Source organism: Equus przewalskii, chromosome 5, assembly GCF_037783145.1.
Source record: "Equus przewalskii isolate Varuska chromosome 5, EquPr2, whole genome shotgun sequence".
Classification (NCBI taxonomy): domain Eukaryota; kingdom Metazoa; phylum Chordata; class Mammalia; order Perissodactyla; family Equidae; genus Equus; species Equus przewalskii.
In genome coordinates this window covers 35,214,469-35,230,207 of record NC_091835.1, presented here as the reverse complement: position 1 = coordinate 35,230,207, position 15,739 = coordinate 35,214,469, and the positions used below count along the sequence as shown (strand labels likewise).

Sequence of the window (15,739 nt, the reverse complement as noted above, 5' to 3'; positions counted from 1 at the left end):
GGGATGGCTGCTCCGGCAGCTCTGCAGGGAGGGGGCGGTCACCGCGGAATGTCTCTTGTGGGTGGCTATTATGGGATGGCCGCCTCTCTTTTTGGGGGGGTGGGGGCTAACAAGGAGAAGAATTATTATGGGATGTGCCCCGCACAGCTGGGTGGGGCTGTCCTGGGTAGGTGAAGCTCTGGGCAGGGGGGGATGGGAAGGAAAGGAAGGAAGAGGGAGGGAAGGAGCTGGGGAGGGTGGGGTGAGCCCTGGAGCCAGACCTGAGGCCTGGCAAGAGTAACTGGCTGGAGAGGTTCTTCAATGACAGCTGTTTGAAGGGGCCCTGGGGCAGGCCAGAGCTAGCCAAATCTGAACCCTGGACACCTGGGTCCTTTCACAGCTTGTGAGCTACTTGCTGAGTCTAGGGCCTGCAGTGCTTGGCTGGCAGCAAGAACACCTGGTGATCACAGCACCCAAATACTCTTCTCCCTCTTCAGCTGCCTGGATTTGAGCCTTGGGACCATAGCTCAGGTAGGGGGTTGGGCCAGGGGAGTTTTGCTGCCTTGCATCACACCCAAGGAACTGTTGGCTCCTGAAGGACAAATGCCTGTTGGGTCACTCCCCAATCCCCTATGACCTGCATCCTGTCTGGCCATCAGAGTGCACTGTCAGGGAGGCTTTTCTTCTTAGGTTATCTTCCCAAAGCCCCTTTGCTGACAGAGCAGGAGAACACTGGTCCTTAGACCTCCTATGAACAGAGTTTCTGGGGCTCACACAGAACAGAGACAGAGACAGAGGAACTATAGAGCATGTGCTGAAATCTCCCTGGACAACCCACTCTGAGTGTTATTCTAGGTTCTTTTGTACCATGGGATGGAAACAGAACTCTAAGGTAACTGGCTAGAGAGGTTGTTCCCCTGGGTGCATTAATCAAGAGATTATCCCACCCTTAGTCTCTGTGGACCAATCATGCTAGGGGTTTATTTATAATTGATCTGGGACAGTAGCATGGGGCCAGGGTAGGGAGGGGGAGCATAGAAGAATAAAGACCACAAAAGCAACACACAAACACACACATGCTAGCCCTCTCTGGAACTCAAGAAGAGAGGAAGGGACTTTAACTTCCTTGTGATGGTATGGGAGGCAGGGGTTGTAAGAGAAGCAAGGGGACGAGTGGGTAGAACCTGCAGGGATGGGGCAAAGGGCTGTAGTGGACAGAAGTTACCAGTGTTTGTAATCACAGGCAAGAGGCTGTGACTCCCCAGTTTTAAAACTCTCTTCCTGGTTTATATTATGAATCACTGTAGTGATGTGATATCTATATGAGAAGAGAAGGCTATGGGGCAGATGGAGATATTACAGAAGGGAATTTGAGGCCCAGAGGCAGGCTGGATCCCCTAGGGAAATGGGGAGACAGGAGGGCATAATAGGTATCTGGCAGCTCTATATACCAAGGAGAAGCTTCTTGAAAGGAGGTATGTTCACATTATGGTATCTTAAAAGAGCTGCCTCCTCTCGCCCAAGAAAGGAGCACAAGGTTCATTCTTAGTACTCAGAATAAGCATGGGGGAGGGTTTGCACAAATGAATGGGGCCCAGTCTTATGTCAAGAGGATTTAATGGGTGAAATGGCCTGCACGCCACAATCGATGTGGCAAAAGGATGCCCCAGGGAGTTAAGTCAGGTAGGAGCTGGTGGAAAGACTCATCAGCATCACTGGTGCTCTGCTTGCAAGCAGAGGGATGGTGATTTCCTGAAGCAAGCTCTTGTCTCTCCTGAACTCATTTCTCCTTGCCAGTTCTCCAGTCCTGTGGTTCCCAGAGGAGGGGAGAATCATCTGGCCAGGCCCTTTCTTTAGGGAAGTGAGATTAGAAGGGCAATGTAGAGAAGGTGTGAGGTTCATCCTGCTCACTTCTGGTCAGGAAGGGCCCCTCCTAGGAGGAAGTTCCCGTTTCTCTTCAACCTGTCCCACTGCCATAGGTTTTGGACTTGTGTGGAAAAGGCACATGAGGGCAGAGGAAAACATTATCTCTGGCCTGGGGGCGCTATGGGGCGGGGGGGGGGGTAGGATGCAGAAAGGCAGTGGTTTTGGGACATTGGGTTTCACTGAGGTCCTGTTTCTCTGGGGGTCAGGAAGAGGGAATAGTGTCAGGCTTACGGGCTCAGCTTCTCCAAGGGCCAAAAGGTTTTAAGATTGTGCTCTCTGACTTTCTCAGGCTGGGTCCCCAGGGTGGCTGCGGGGTAGGTGCAGTTAGGGAAGGGGATGGTATATATTGAGAAGCTACCTTGTAGCATAATTGAATGAAGTTTTCTTCATTCTTCATTCATCCTGGAATGTTGACTTGTACACGGAGAGGGGAAGATGGTGAACATTATACAACAAAGGGTTTTTTGGGGATGGAGAATGGGGCCTCAACAAGATGAGGATGGGGGCAGTTGGAAGTATTATGAGACTTCATGAATGAGAAAGTGGCGGAAAAATATGGGACATTGAGGGTGAGCAGAATTTGGTGTTCAAGAATGAGAATAACAATTCTGGCATGTTGATGAGTCTCTCAAGAAGGAAGCACATGATGATATAGGATTTCACTATTAGAAATGCTGGATGGATGAACATTGCTTTCTAATCAAAATCCCTTAGTAGGTAGGGAACAGATAAGAGATTATCTTGATCATCCATCTACCTCGTAAATCCTTTTGGAATACCTTCCAGCCTTAGAAGAACCACTAAGAACCTCTACTGGGATCTGATCTCTCCTGAGATCAGTTGGGATTTGTTTTATTCTCTGTAACAGGAAATTGGGAAATAGCTCTCGGTTATTCTCCTTTGACACTAGACATTCTGTCTCATCTCATACTTTGGTTGTTTATGCTTCTTGAAGGGAGGTGCCTGTGGTCCTTGCATTCCCCACGGTCCATGCCCAGCTCTGTACCTTGCTAGGTACTCTGTCAACATCTGTTGAATGACAGTGAGTAGCAGTGAGTAGAGGGAGGGCAGGTCTTGGCTCTTAGTATGTATATAGCAGGATCCTCAGTTCACATCATGATGGGATGTCCATTCATGGGAGTAGCCTAGGGGTGTTGATGAAAGGACCACCTGACCTGGGGAGGCTGGGTAGGGTGGGAAGAGGACTGCTGGAATGTTGAGAAATAGTCTTTAAATGGTAGTTTGTAATTATTATGGGATGTTCTGGATGAATTAAACTATATGTAAATGGCTCATCTGGCCAGCATGGTATTTGGTTGGTCTTACTTAAAATTTAAGAGCTGGAGGTAAGCATCTGGAGAATATCTGGATTTTGGTGGGATTGGGTGTGGCTGACTCTCAGTTCCTTAGTGTCTGGAAATGATGGGATGAGGGATGCTAGGGTCCATCCTAGACATCAAGAGGCTTTACGCCAGGATACTGCTTTGGCCCATTAAGGGAGGAAGTTGTGTACAAGTTGGGGCAAGGACAGGGTGAGGACAGGGCAGTGTGTGGGTAGCCTGCTTCACACTGTCAGTTAGAATAGACTGACAGCGCCTGGAGATGGGGGAGGTATGACTGTGAATATTATGGGATGCCTGGCTGGAAAGGTATGGGGCGGTGGAGAGGAGATGAAGCATTATGGGATGTAACTCTGGGTTGTGCTGAGTATTATGGTATGTCTGGTTGACCATGGGCTCCTTGCAATTATTATGGGATGTCAGGGTGTGGGTGGGGGAGTAAAATCATGGGATATCTTTCCAGTGTTTGAGGAAAGGAGATTAGATGTTCATCTGTGGGGTGACAGTAGGGCTGCTGATCATTATGGGATATCTCTGATAGGGGAGGAGTGGTTCTTATGGGTTGTGGAGCTAGAAGGAGTGTGTGAAGCCTGGGGGTAGTGGTGTGAGGTTCCAGACCCTAGCCTGCAGGGGTTGAGGGCAGCTCCAGGGGGTTGCTTATTATGGGATGTCAGTATAGAAAGTGGAGACTGATTATTACGGGATGTGTGTGGGAGGAGGCCGAAGTGTCCTTCGACGTGCGGGGGGGGGGGGGGGGGGAGTTCTGAGTATTATGGGATATCAACCTGGGGGTGGATGAAGAGTGGTTATTATGGGATGTCTGTGGGGGGGGGATGGGGATGAGTATTATGGGATGTGAGGCCGAAGTGCTGGGAGGGGTGCTTATTATGGGATGGCCATGGGGAGGGAGAGGTGACGAATTATTATGGGATGTTAGCATTGGGGCCAAGAGTGAAGAAGTTGGCAAAGGATGGCTATTATGGGATGTAGTGGGGGGGGGGAGGCCGAAGGGTTAGTTGCAAAAGGTCTGCGATATTATGAGATGTCAACAGCCCTGGCACATATGAGTATGGAGTGTGTGTGTGTGTATGTGTAGGGGGTGTCCATGTGTATTATGGGATGGGCAGGAGGTGGGTGGTTGCCCGGGTGACACGCGCGCGCGCGCTTGAAGGGGGCGTGGCCAATGGTTGCCTGAGCGACGAGGGGGCGGGGGTTGCCCGGGAGATCTAGGGAGGAGGGTGGCGGTAGTGGAGGGGGGGTTGGAGTTGGTTGAGGTTATTATGGGCTGTCCGTGGGGGGGCGGGGCCTGTGCGGTGGGATTTCCCGGCCGGTGTTTCGGGCCCTTTAAGAGGCGACGCCGGAGACGGAGCCATTTTCCCCCCTTCGGCCGCGGCGAGGAGGAGCCGGAGCGGGAGTGACACCGGGCCGGACCCAGTGCGACCTGCGGCGGCCTCGGGGTGAGGAGAGAGCGGGGTTCCCAAAGAGTCACCCCTCTCAGCCCGACCGGCCCCAAGGGTCATCCCTCCACCTACCCCTTCCTCAGGCGTCCCTCGACCCGCGGACCGCCCCCTGCTCGCAGCAGCCGACCTTTCCCTTCCCTGCAGGGCGCCCCCTCCCCCCCGCCCTAACCCAGAGTCTGGCCCCCCGCGACTCCCACCCCGGCGCGGGCTCCCACAATGCCCGGCGCCCGCCCCCTCGCCCTTTGCTCACTTGCCCCCCAGGACACGTGGCCCGGCCCCCTGCCCGGTGGGAGCTCCCTCGCCCTCCGCGTCCCTGCTTCGAGCCCCCAGGAGTGCCCGAGCCTCCACGCCCCCTCTTCCCCTCGGCTCCTCAGGAGAACCTGAGTTGTCCCAGAGGACAGCCTTTGGAGAGCTGCCCTGTCTGGGGACTAGCCCCTCCCCAGGCGCAGGGAGGCGCCCCCCCACCCCCAAGTGACCTTGTGTCCCCGAGCGCCTTGCCGCCTGCCGCCTCCCCCGGCCCCCCCCGCGCTGCGGCCACTCGGACCCCCTCCCCCCGTCACACCCTGCTCCGTCCAGCCTGGCTTCTCTCCTCCCCCCGCCTGCACCAGACTGCCCTCGGGGGCGTCGCTCCCGCTCATCTGGGGGCTCCAGCTGGGGAGCCGGCTTCCGGGCTGCCCCCGAGGAGTGTGGAACTAAGTTCAGCCTGACTGGCTCGGGTGCCCTGCTCGGGTGGGGGGGCCGGGGTGGGGGTGGGCGGAAAGAGCGGGGGGTGTGGGGGAGGGGGGCAGTGCGCGTCACTGACTGTTCTCTCTTTCTTCCCCCCTCCCCCGCACAGTGACTCGGGCCAGTGTAGAGGGCCCCAGGCCGCAGGCAAGAGCAGCTGGGCCAATTCCCTGGCCGGGAGCGGAAGGGGATGGCGTCGGGCCTGGGCTCCCCGTCCCCCTGCTCGGCGGGCAGTGAGGAGGAGGATATGGATGCACTTTTGAGCAACAGCCTGCCCCCACCCCACCCAGGTAACATCTTCCCCAGGGGCCCAGGGCAGGAAGGAGGCATTTCGGCCCTCCCTAGTACTCTCGTGAGGCAGGGTTGAGTTTCTCTCTCTGTCTGTGCAGTCTGAGGTGGAGGGCATCCGAAGGGAGTGGTTGCCTTTGCAGAGCTCTTGTGGGGGGTGGGGGGAGCCATGTGCCTCCTGGGCTCCGCGGGCTGAGATGCAAGCCTGCTGCACTGTCTGTCTTCGGGAATCCTATGCAGTTCCCAGTTGAGGGAGCTCTCTGAGCTGGCAGGCATTACCTTGTGTGGGTCCTTGGAGGAATGCAGGTAGCTGGGACTCCTTGGAGGCTGTGTGGTGGTGGTTGGTGGTGAGGGTTTGAGGAGGCCAGCAGAGCATGGGTGCTAGTAGGATCCTGTGCTTACTGCCATGGAGAGGAAAGAGGGAGTGTTGGTTGCTGTCTATCTGATTATTTTTAGCTTTTGATCAGTTACTGGTTTTCTCTGCTGTTTGAACTGTGTGAAGTTTGAATTGCGCTCCTCAGCTGGGATCTGCAGCGCTTTTAGCCAGGCAGACTGCTGGAATGTTTTGAGTGGGGAAATGATGGGGGCTAGGAGTAGGATGTAATAGCCTGACAAATAAGACTAGGAGGAGCAAAAGAAGGGAGGCGACACCCTTTGCACCTCTCATCCCCTAGCAAGTGGACATAATCCTGGATTTTTTTCCTAGGGGCTTCTGCCTCTGTGCAGGTAGCCTGGGGTTTGGGCTGGTGGTGTGACGTGTTGATGTGGGTGTATTGGGTGTTTTGCCTATCTGTGTTGTGGAGTGGCTCCTTAGACTGACCAAACCCATATGGTTATAACCACCCTGCCTCATTGGAAGAGCCCTTGTCTGTCCTTAAATGATGATTGATGTCATGCTTCTAAGTGGATGTTTCTCTTCTGTCTGTCTTTCCTTCAGAGCCCTTGCTAAGTCACTTACTTGTTTCCTTGACCTTTTTTTCTAGGTTTCTTTTTTCTACATGCCGTTTCTTTATCCTCTTGCTTATGTTTTTCCTTTAATTCTGGAGCCTGCTGGTCCTGTTTTTGTTTCCCATTGAACATCTTTCACTTCTGCCTTCTCTCCCCTCAGCTCCCGCGGCCAGTTGAGTTCATCTAGGAGAGATGTTTCCACATTTGGCATTTTCTGAGTTGGAAGACTATTTTAACCTAAGACCACTTAGGAGAGGGGTCAGTCTTATTACTGAGTCTTCAGCTGTTGGGGTAAGAAATTTAGGCTTGAGTCTCATCACTGTGTAGGGCAAGTGGCAGAGTTCTGTGTTGTTGCCTGAGGTGGTGGTGAGGTGATCCTGTCCTTTCTGTGAGGGGCATGAGAAATAGTAGTGCTATTCAGCCAGTGTTGGTTCCACATTTTGGCTTCCCATTGGCCCCTTGGTCTGGGGCTGCCCCTGTGTTGACTGGGAGCTGTACAGGCTCCCACGGTGAACTCTGCCCCAAGCTGTAGCATGACCCAGTTTTTCCATCTGCCACACCCCATTCCTGCCCCTTTCCCAAATCTTCCTCTATATCTCAGTTTGCCACCTGCCATGTCAGCATATTATCTGTTTGGGAAGTTTGGGGGTCTTATATGGATGGAACGGTGTCCCCTTTGCTTCCATGGGTTTATCCTTGTCTCCACTTCCAGCTTTTATGGAGGTAATGAAGAGGAAGAACCAAGAGATGTAGCTGATTGGGGTGGGGAGAGCAACATGAGGATAGCTGGGGAGAAGCCTTTAAGAAAAATGATTCTTTTCTGGTGAGATCCAGGCTGGTGTTCATTCCTAAGGGAATAGGAGGGGCTTTCTTGTGCCTGGCCTGATGCTAGGCTGAGTGGGGGAGCCTGATGGTGCTTTGTCAAGCTCATGTCTCCTGTTCCCGAGTATCTGCCTCACTCAGGAAGGGCGGAGCCAGAGGCATTTCAGGCTAGTTCTGGGTGTCAGGAGCTAAGAGCAGGTGTAGGATTGAAGGAAGCATGTTGTCCACCACTATCTAGACGCTGCTCCGTTTTTCTTGGTCTTGGGCATGATGACTCCCGTATGTTGGATAGGTGGCTCCCTCTAATCTATAAGAGGGAATTAGGATCTGTGGCCTGGAGTTTGCATAGGGGTGATGAGGAAACTGAGCGTCAGAGACTTCTTGTGGGCTCCCATTCCTCAAGGTAAATCTTTTGGGTATCAGAAATTTGAGAGAAGGTTGTATGCTCTGACCACAGCTCCGCTGAGCGTTTGTTAAATTTTAGTTCTTATGATTGAAAAAGTAATTGTGATAGAGGGAGTAACCCAGTCCTTCTCGTGGTATTACCCTTCATGTTTGTCTTGGGTTTCCTTGCCTAGGACAATAGAGTGACCTCTTGAGAACTGTGTCATTCCAGAGTAGCTGTTAGGAGAGGTGGTATTTGGACCTGGGGCCAGGTAATAATTTGGGAAGTCTTGTGTGAGGGTAGTCTTTCCCCGGCTACCTCTCTCAACCCACCCCCCTCCCCTGCCACTTCCTGTCTGTCCTATGTTGGCAGCTGGGTGCCCTAGGCTGGCTTCTGCGGTCAGGAGCCATTTTCCCTCTCTTCAGTGGGTGAGGCACTCCCTCCTTCTCTCCACTCCCTTCTCCACTCCCCCCCTCCTTGGGCGGGGGTGGCTTGGGAAGGAGAGAGAAAGGGAGGAGGGAGCTGGTGTGCTGGTGTGAATGTCTGTTACAAAGCAACCTGCCTCCTGGCCTTCTCCTCCCCCTGCGTGCCCCTTCCCACCTATCCCTGCCCAGGAGCTCTCAGTATTACCCCAGGCTTTGTGTGTGCTCCCAGCCAGGGGAGGAGGTGGAGCCAGATGGGAGGAGGATGGGGGGTGGAGGAGATGGTGACAGCTGGGCTGATTTGGGCCCCTGGGGAGAAGAGGCTACTGACCCAGGAGAAGCTGGGGAGGAACAGTAGGGCTGGAGATGGGGAAAGGAAATTACGTTTGGGAGTGGATATGATGTTGGGCTGGCAATTGAACTGGGCTCTTAGAGGTTCTCGTTGTCTTGAGGAGTGATGACCCAAAGGGGTTAGTGAAGGGTGTGGTTTTTGGGAGCCCTGAACTGACACTGTTCTGAGAAGATGGTGGGGGTGTATTCTATAGTTTTGCCTTCTAGGTAGGACCTTTCATTCTCATTCCCTGGTTTATAGAGTACTTGGTGGCCAGTTACAGGAGAACTAAACTGATTTCTCTTACTTGGTTGACACTGAGCAGCTTGGTTCAGCTGCACTGGTGAACATATAGAAGACTCCTGTTAGGAATGAGGGAGAGGAGGCAGGGGTCTGGACAGCTGCCCGAGGTGGGCCTGGTTTGGCCTGGAAGGCCTATTTCGGGTATATACAGCTCTCTCTTTGTCTGTTTTTGTCCTGAGTATCAGCTTCCTTCTGTGGAGAGTATAGCAGTTCTCTTTAGTGGAATCTGGGACAAGAGGTGGGGGAATAAAGTCTAAAGCCTCTGGATTAAGCTCTAACCTTTTGCTATTGATCTTTTCCCTGCCTACCTCTCTTTGCCAAATATATGTAGAAAACGAAGAGGACCCAGAAGAGGATTTGTCAGAAACGGAGACTCCAAAGCTCAAGAAGAAGAAAAAGCCTAAGAAACCGCGGGACCCTAAAATCCCTAAGAGCAAGCGCCAAAAAAAAGAGGTGAGTGGGTGACTGGATGTTATGAGGGACAAGAGGAAGAAGGAAGGAGCTCCAAGAAGGGTTCAAGGACTGGGGGTGTTTGTTTCTTCCTCTGGAGTGGTGGGTCGTGTCCTGGGGATGAGCCTCAGGGCTGTCCTGAGGTCAGCATGTGTGTAGCATGTGTGTGTCTGTCTCCCTCTCCCCCCTTCCCTGCTCCAGCGTATGCTCTTATGCCGGCAGCTGGGGGACAGCTCTGGGGAGGGGCCGGAGTTTGTGGAGGAGGAGGAAGAGGTGGCTCTGCGCTCAGACAGTGAGGGCAGCGACTATACCCCTGGCAAGAAGAAGAAGAAGAAGCTTGGACCTAAGAAAGAAAAGAAGAGCAAATCCAAGAGGAAGGAGGAGGAGGAGGAGGATGACGATGATGATGATTCAAAGGTGCCTGGACCTCCGTCCTCTTCTGTACTGTTAAGTTCTGTCCTTCGTTTCCCACTCTACTCCCACTCTGCTGCCCCTTAGAACATTTTCTGTCCACCTATTTCTACTGATTCCCTCTCAGCTTTCTTACCCTGGACTTAGAAGCCTTAGTTTCAACTCAGATTCCCTTAGCAAGTGTGGGTACTGGGTGTCAGGTCTTTGACTTTGCTCTTTCTGCAGGAACCTAAATCCTCTGCTCAGCTCCTGGAAGACTGGGGCATGGAAGACATCGACCATGTGTTCTCAGAGGAGGATTATCGCACCCTCACCAACTACAAGGCCTTCAGCCAGTTTGTCCGGTAAATAGGAGGTCTGCGGGGGAAGGGGAGCAGCATGTTTCTATAATCTCATCTCACTTTCTTTCCCTCTTTTGTTCTTAAACTTTTTCTTCTTTTCTGTTCTTGTCCATTTTTCCACCAGACCCCTCATTGCTGCCAAAAACCCCAAGATTGCTGTGTCCAAGATGATGATGGTTTTGGGTGCAAAGTGGCGGGAGTTCAGCACCAACAACCCCTTCAAAGGCAGTTCTGGGGCTTCAGTGGCAGCGGCGGCAGCGGCAGCAGTGGCTGTGGTGGAGAGCATGGTGACAGCCACTGAGGTTGCACCACCTCCTCCCCCTGTGGAGGTGCCTATCCGCAAAGCCAAGACCAAGGAGGGCAAAGGTGAGATGGGATTCATTGCAGGGGGGACTAGTGTGGGCTTAGGATGTTGAAGACACAGAAAGCATGGGAATGCTGTTCTGTTTGCCTGAAAATAGACGATAGGAGGGAGGAGTGAATCTTGTATTTGGGAAGCTGAACATGGGGAAACCAGCTGAGATGGAGAATGTATTTTTTTTCCCCATCTTCTGCCTTGTGCTGTATATTTGGATTATATGATCTTACTTGCTCTCTCATGATTTTAGGTCCTAATGCTCGTAGGAAGCCCAAAGGCAGTCCTCGTGTACCTGATGCCAAGAAGCCTAAACCGAAGAAAGTAGCTCCGCTGAAAATCAAGCTGGGAGGTTTTGGTTCTAAGCGTAAGAGATCTTCGGTGAGATTTCAGCCCATCCCTTTGGTGAGGGGGCCATGTCTGATAGAGACGGTGTTACCTTATCTCAGGATCTAGTCTTCACAGTAGGCACATAAGAATGTGGGGAGTTGGCCGCAGAACAAGGTGACAAGGCTCCATGTATCACAGTCTTGCGGGGAGTCTGGTACCACTAGTAAGGGAGTGATCCCTTCTGATCCCTGTTCCACCACTCTCTCCTTCCCCTTGGCATGAACCTCTACCCTTATTCCTTTTCATTCTGTCAGAGTGAGGACGACGACTTGGATGTGGAGTCTGACTTCGATGATGCCAGTATCAATAGCTATTCTGTTTCTGATGGTTCCACCAGCCGCAGTAGCCGCAGCCGCAAGAAACTCCGGACCACTAAAAAGAAAAAGAAAGGTGTGTTTCTCTTCTGTATCTGTATGTGATGGGATGGGGTGGAATGATTGGTGAAGAATCTCCCTAAGGAGATAGGGGTGGGGTTTATTGTGGGGGTGGGGGTGGGGGGGAGATTTTTTTCTAATAACTGGGCTTTCCCTCTTCCTTGCCCAGGCGAGGAGGAGGTGACTGCTGTGGATGGTTATGAGACAGACCACCAGGACTATTGCGAGGTGTGCCAGCAAGGCGGTGAGATCATCCTGTGTGATACCTGTCCGCGAGCTTACCACATGGTCTGCCTGGATCCAGATATGGAGAAGGCTCCTGAGGGCAAGTGGAGCTGCCCCCACTGTGTGAGTACCCAGCCATTGTGGCCCTTTGAAACCCTCAAGAGGAAGGGTGGGAGAGATAAAGCTCTTTTGGGCCTGGGTTGGAGTAGAAATGGTGGTGTTGCTGGTGTAGGCTTTGGGAAGCATTCAAAGGAATAATGGGTTCAGACTTGAGTGGGTGGGGGGTGGTAAGGATCTGACTCTGTGGTCCTTTACTACAGGAGAAGGAAGGCATCCAGTGGGAGGCTAAGGAGGACAATTCAGAGGGAGAGGAGATCCTGGAAGAGGTTGGGGGAGACCCTGAAGAAGAGGATGACCACCATATGGAATTCTGTCGGGTCTGCAAGGATGGTGGGGAGCTGCTCTGCTGTGACACTTGTCCTTCCTCCTACCACATCCACTGCCTGAACCCCCCGCTTCCAGAGATCCCCAATGGTGAATGGCTCTGTCCCCGTTGTACGGTGAGTGACTGACCCTAGCTAGGGTGAGAGATTTGAGAAGTGTAGTCTAGCAGAAGGGTTTACGCCTTTTATATGTAGGCATCATGAGGCTGAGGTCAGAGAGAGGTCGTTGGAGAACTATGGACCTTTCAGCCCCGAGATAGGTATCTTCCTTCCTCCTGTGGTCTTGGGTTATCTTTTTCCTGGGAAAATGTAGGCCTGACTTTGAACAGAGGAGTTGATGCTTTGCCAGTTCTCTTAAGGGGGATGGAGCAGTGTTCTTCTATCCCAGAACATTCGTCAGTGGCTTGACACCTAGCCTCAGGGTCTTGGTAGTTTAGAATGGTTTAAATAGGGCCACTTACTGCTTTTCGGTTGCATAAGTGAAGAATTCTGGGCTCTAGGTCTGTGGGTTTTCTGTGCTTCCATGTTCTGGGTTATTGTTGAAGTCTAGCTACTGGCTTATTAAGCATATAGGAGTGATAATGTCACACAAATCCTGGATGACGTCCAGAAGTAGAGAGAGAGTTTTATTATTTTCTCCCTAGAAGGGTCCTGGGATTAGATCTTACTTGAAATAATCCTTTGGTAAGGTTGAGGGTGTGAGCTGTACCGTCTTTTCCCCATGGTAATGATTTGGTGTTGGATCATCTCTTTTTCTCTCAGTGTCCAGCTCTTAAGGGCAAAGTTCAGAAGATCCTAATCTGGAAGTGGGGTCAGCCACCATCTCCCACACCGGTGCCTCGACCTCCAGATGCTGATCCCAATACTCCCTCTCCCAAGCCGTTGGAGGGGCGGCCAGAGCGGCAGTTCTTTGTGAAATGGCAAGGCATGTCTTATTGGCACTGCTCCTGGGTGTCTGAACTGCAGGTAAACCTGGCATAAGCTAGAGATGTGGGGGCTACAGTGAAGAGGGTAGTGAGAAAACAGCCTTGTGAAAGAGTGAATGCAACTCCTTGGTGAGTTATTTCTCTTTCTGCTTGTAGTTGGAGCTGCACTGTCAAGTGATGTTCCGCAACTATCAGCGGAAGAATGATATGGATGAGCCACCTTCTGGGGACTTTGGTGGTGATGAAGAGAAGAGCCGAAAGCGAAAGAACAAGGACCCTAAATTTGCAGAGATGGAGGAACGCTTCTATCGCTATGGGATAAAACCTGAGTGGATGATGATCCACCGAATTCTCAACCACAGGTACCAGTGGAGTTGGGCCAGACTGGTAGTTGTCTTGGGCTTACGGGAGGTTAGGCAGCTTATCATTGGGAGACTCTTGCCAAAGGGATTAAGAAAATGGACATCACCAGTAACTTAGACTTGGAAGAGATACACGCTCAATATATTATTATTAACTGACTGAATCCTTGTATTTGAGCCATAGGAGACTATAGATTAGAGTTAATTTCTGGTCCAAAGACTGGTATAGTAGAGGTTCTGAATGTATATGGTTTGTCCTTCCTAAAGGTCTGTTTTGGAACATAGGTTATTGGCAGTTTTTGAGAGCAAGGCTGACTTAGGAGGAGAAGAGGGTGGCCTTCTGGCTTTGAGGGTTTTTCTCCTTGACCTTGCAGTGTGGACAAGAAGGGCCATGTTCACTACTTGATCAAGTGGCGAGATTTGCCCTATGATCAGGCATCCTGGGAGAGTGAGGATGTGGAGATACAGGACTATGACCTGTTCAAGCAGAGTTATTGGAATCACAGGTGAGTGACTTTGGTGAGGAGTGGAGTTGCTTCTTATTGAGAAGAACGCTAGGCAGCTGTGTGACATTTGTCTTCTTTAGGGAGTTAATGAGGGGTGAGGAAGGACGACCAGGCAAGAAACTCAAGAAGGTGAAGCTAAGGAAGTTGGAGAGGCCTCCTGAAACTCCAACAGTCGATGTGAGTTGGGGTGGAAGAGGGAGGGCACCGTTGGTTGTAGGACCATGTATCTGTGTGCTCCAGTCCAGCGATGGTGCTCTGAGTCATGATCTGCAAGTAATAACTCCATAGCTGAGACGGCTTCATACGTCTGCTTCCCCACTTCTCCACATCTCTGGAAACGAGAGAAGATAATAAGATTACTTTTTTTTTATCCTTTGAAAAATAAAAACATAGGAGGAGGTGTTTTATATGATTGAGAAAGTGTTATCAAGGGTGGGATCACACAGCCAAGCTTTTATGAAACTTATATTGGAACCTGGGTTGCTGACTCTTAATTCATGGTTCAGTTCCTCTGGGTTTTATTTGTGTAATATAATGTGAGGATGGTTAAGGTTAAAAAGATGAATCTAGGGGGACATACAATTATTTACCTGGTGGATCTTGACTAGCAGAACTATCGTATTGCTAGGGAGGCTGTGATGTATCTTTCCTCAGAGATCTGTGGGACCAAGATCTCTGCTGCCTGATAGGTTAATTGCCTTGCTGTCGTGAGGATTCTCTTGTTTTTGAGCTAACTACTGCCAGTCCTCTTGTTTTTGCTGAGGAAGCCTGGCTCTGAGCTAACATCCGTGCCCATCTTCCTCTACTTTATATGTGGGACGCCTACCACAGCATGGTGTGCCAAGCATTGCCATGTCTGCACCTGGGATCCGAACCAGCGAACCCCGGGCTGCTGAGAATCGGAACGTGTGAACTTAACCGCTGCGCCACTGGGCCGGCCCCTACAGGATTCTAAATCAAACACAAAAGTTACAGTAACAATTGGGGATCTTTTTCCCCGCAATTTTTTGTGGCTCTCTGAAGGAGCATCTAGTGAGGATGTGTGAGGACCAGGCAGCTGTTGTCTCATGGAAGGAGGCGAATTTCTTGCTAGCTCTTGACTTGTTTATTTTATCCTTCAGCCAACAGTGAAGTATGAGCGACAGCCAGAGTACCTGGATGCTACAGGTGGAACCCTGCACCCCTATCAAATGGAGGGCTTGAATTGGTTGCGCTTCTCCTGGGCTCAGGGCACTGATACCATCTTGGCTGATGAGATGGGCCTTGGGAAGACTGTCCAGACAGCAGTCTTCCTCTATTCCCTCTACAAGGAGGTAGGAAAGCTGGGGCTGTTAGTCTTTTGTGTGGGTATTTTGTGTTCACGGTCTTTTCTTACTCTCTGAGGAGAGAGAAAAAGGAAGAAAAAATTGGTCGCTGACCTTGAGGAACATGCTTGAATGACAGTAAGATAGACACAGGTGCAGAGAGAAAGATTTGAGGGAGTGGTGCCTTGGGTAGAATCAGAGCCTCAGTCCTGGGGAAATGGATATGTGTTGCGATAAGCTGAATTGTGAGTGGAATTAGTATGAAAAGACTTAATGGAAGGGGTGACGTCTTAAGCTCTCTGTAAAGGCGGGCATGGCTTCGTGGAAAGGAATAGACAGGACATATGCATGTGTGGAGAAAGGTGAGAGTGGAAGCCGCAGTGCACATGTTAGTCCTCGGCTAGCTCTTGGGACAGACGGTAGAGGTGGGCGCTGAGGCTGTAGTGTGACGGGACCCTCAGTCCTTACCTTGCTGCTTCTCTTCTTCCTCCAAGGGTCATTCCAAAGGCCCCTTCCTAGTGAGTGCCCCTCTTTCTACCATCATCAACTGGGAGCGGGAGTTTGAGATGTGGGCTCCAGATATGTATGTGGTGACCTATGTGGGAGACAAAGATAGCCGTGCCATCATCCGAGAGAATGAGTTCTCCTTTGAAGACAACGCCATTCGTGGTGGCAAGAAGGCCTCTCGCATGAAGGTATCTCAGTTGGAGGGAGACCACCCTAGA

General features: G+C 51.5%; 1 protein-coding gene and 1 long non-coding RNA gene across 16 annotated transcripts in view; one reads left to right on the top strand and one right to left on the bottom strand.

The window, feature by feature from the left end:
* Positions 1–4,393: 4,393 nt before the first annotated feature.
* CHD4 (chromodomain helicase DNA binding protein 4) overlaps positions 4,394–15,739 on the top strand; it is a 27,816-nt gene continuing 16,470 nt past the window's right edge. For 4 of the 15 annotated variants that reach the window (XM_070618989.1, XM_070618988.1, XM_070618987.1 and 1 more), the window contains exons 1-16: positions 4,465–4,702; positions 5,541–5,718; positions 9,259–9,380; positions 9,600–9,794; positions 10,014–10,132; positions 10,254–10,495; positions 10,738–10,865; positions 11,129–11,264; positions 11,418–11,596; positions 11,794–12,033; positions 12,679–12,882; positions 12,999–13,204; positions 13,579–13,710; positions 13,791–13,887; positions 14,832–15,023; positions 15,509–15,709. In XM_070618989.1, the coding sequence (XP_070475090.1) occupies positions 5,619–5,718; positions 9,259–9,380; positions 9,600–9,794; positions 10,014–10,132; positions 10,254–10,495; positions 10,738–10,865; positions 11,129–11,264; positions 11,418–11,596; positions 11,794–12,033; positions 12,679–12,882; positions 12,999–13,204; positions 13,579–13,710; positions 13,791–13,887; positions 14,832–15,023; positions 15,509–15,709 (2,493 nt within the window). In that variant the 5' untranslated portion in view covers positions 4,465–4,702; positions 5,541–5,618. Of the gene's footprint in view, positions 4,703–5,540; positions 5,719–9,258; positions 9,381–9,578; positions 9,795–10,013; positions 10,133–10,253; positions 10,496–10,737; positions 10,866–11,128; positions 11,265–11,417; positions 11,597–11,793; positions 12,034–12,678; positions 12,883–12,998; positions 13,205–13,578; positions 13,711–13,790; positions 13,888–14,831; positions 15,024–15,508; positions 15,710–15,739 lie in introns of all 15 variants that reach the window. The other 11 variants (XM_070618992.1, XM_070618991.1, XM_070618990.1 and 8 more) reach the window with 5 other exon arrangements.
* Positions 12,517–15,611, bottom strand: LOC139083326 (uncharacterized). Its single transcript, XR_011539962.1, has 2 exons — positions 15,483–15,611; positions 12,517–14,041 (listed from the first exon to the last, which is right to left on the bottom strand). It is a non-coding gene; the product is annotated as an uncharacterized lncRNA (long non-coding RNA).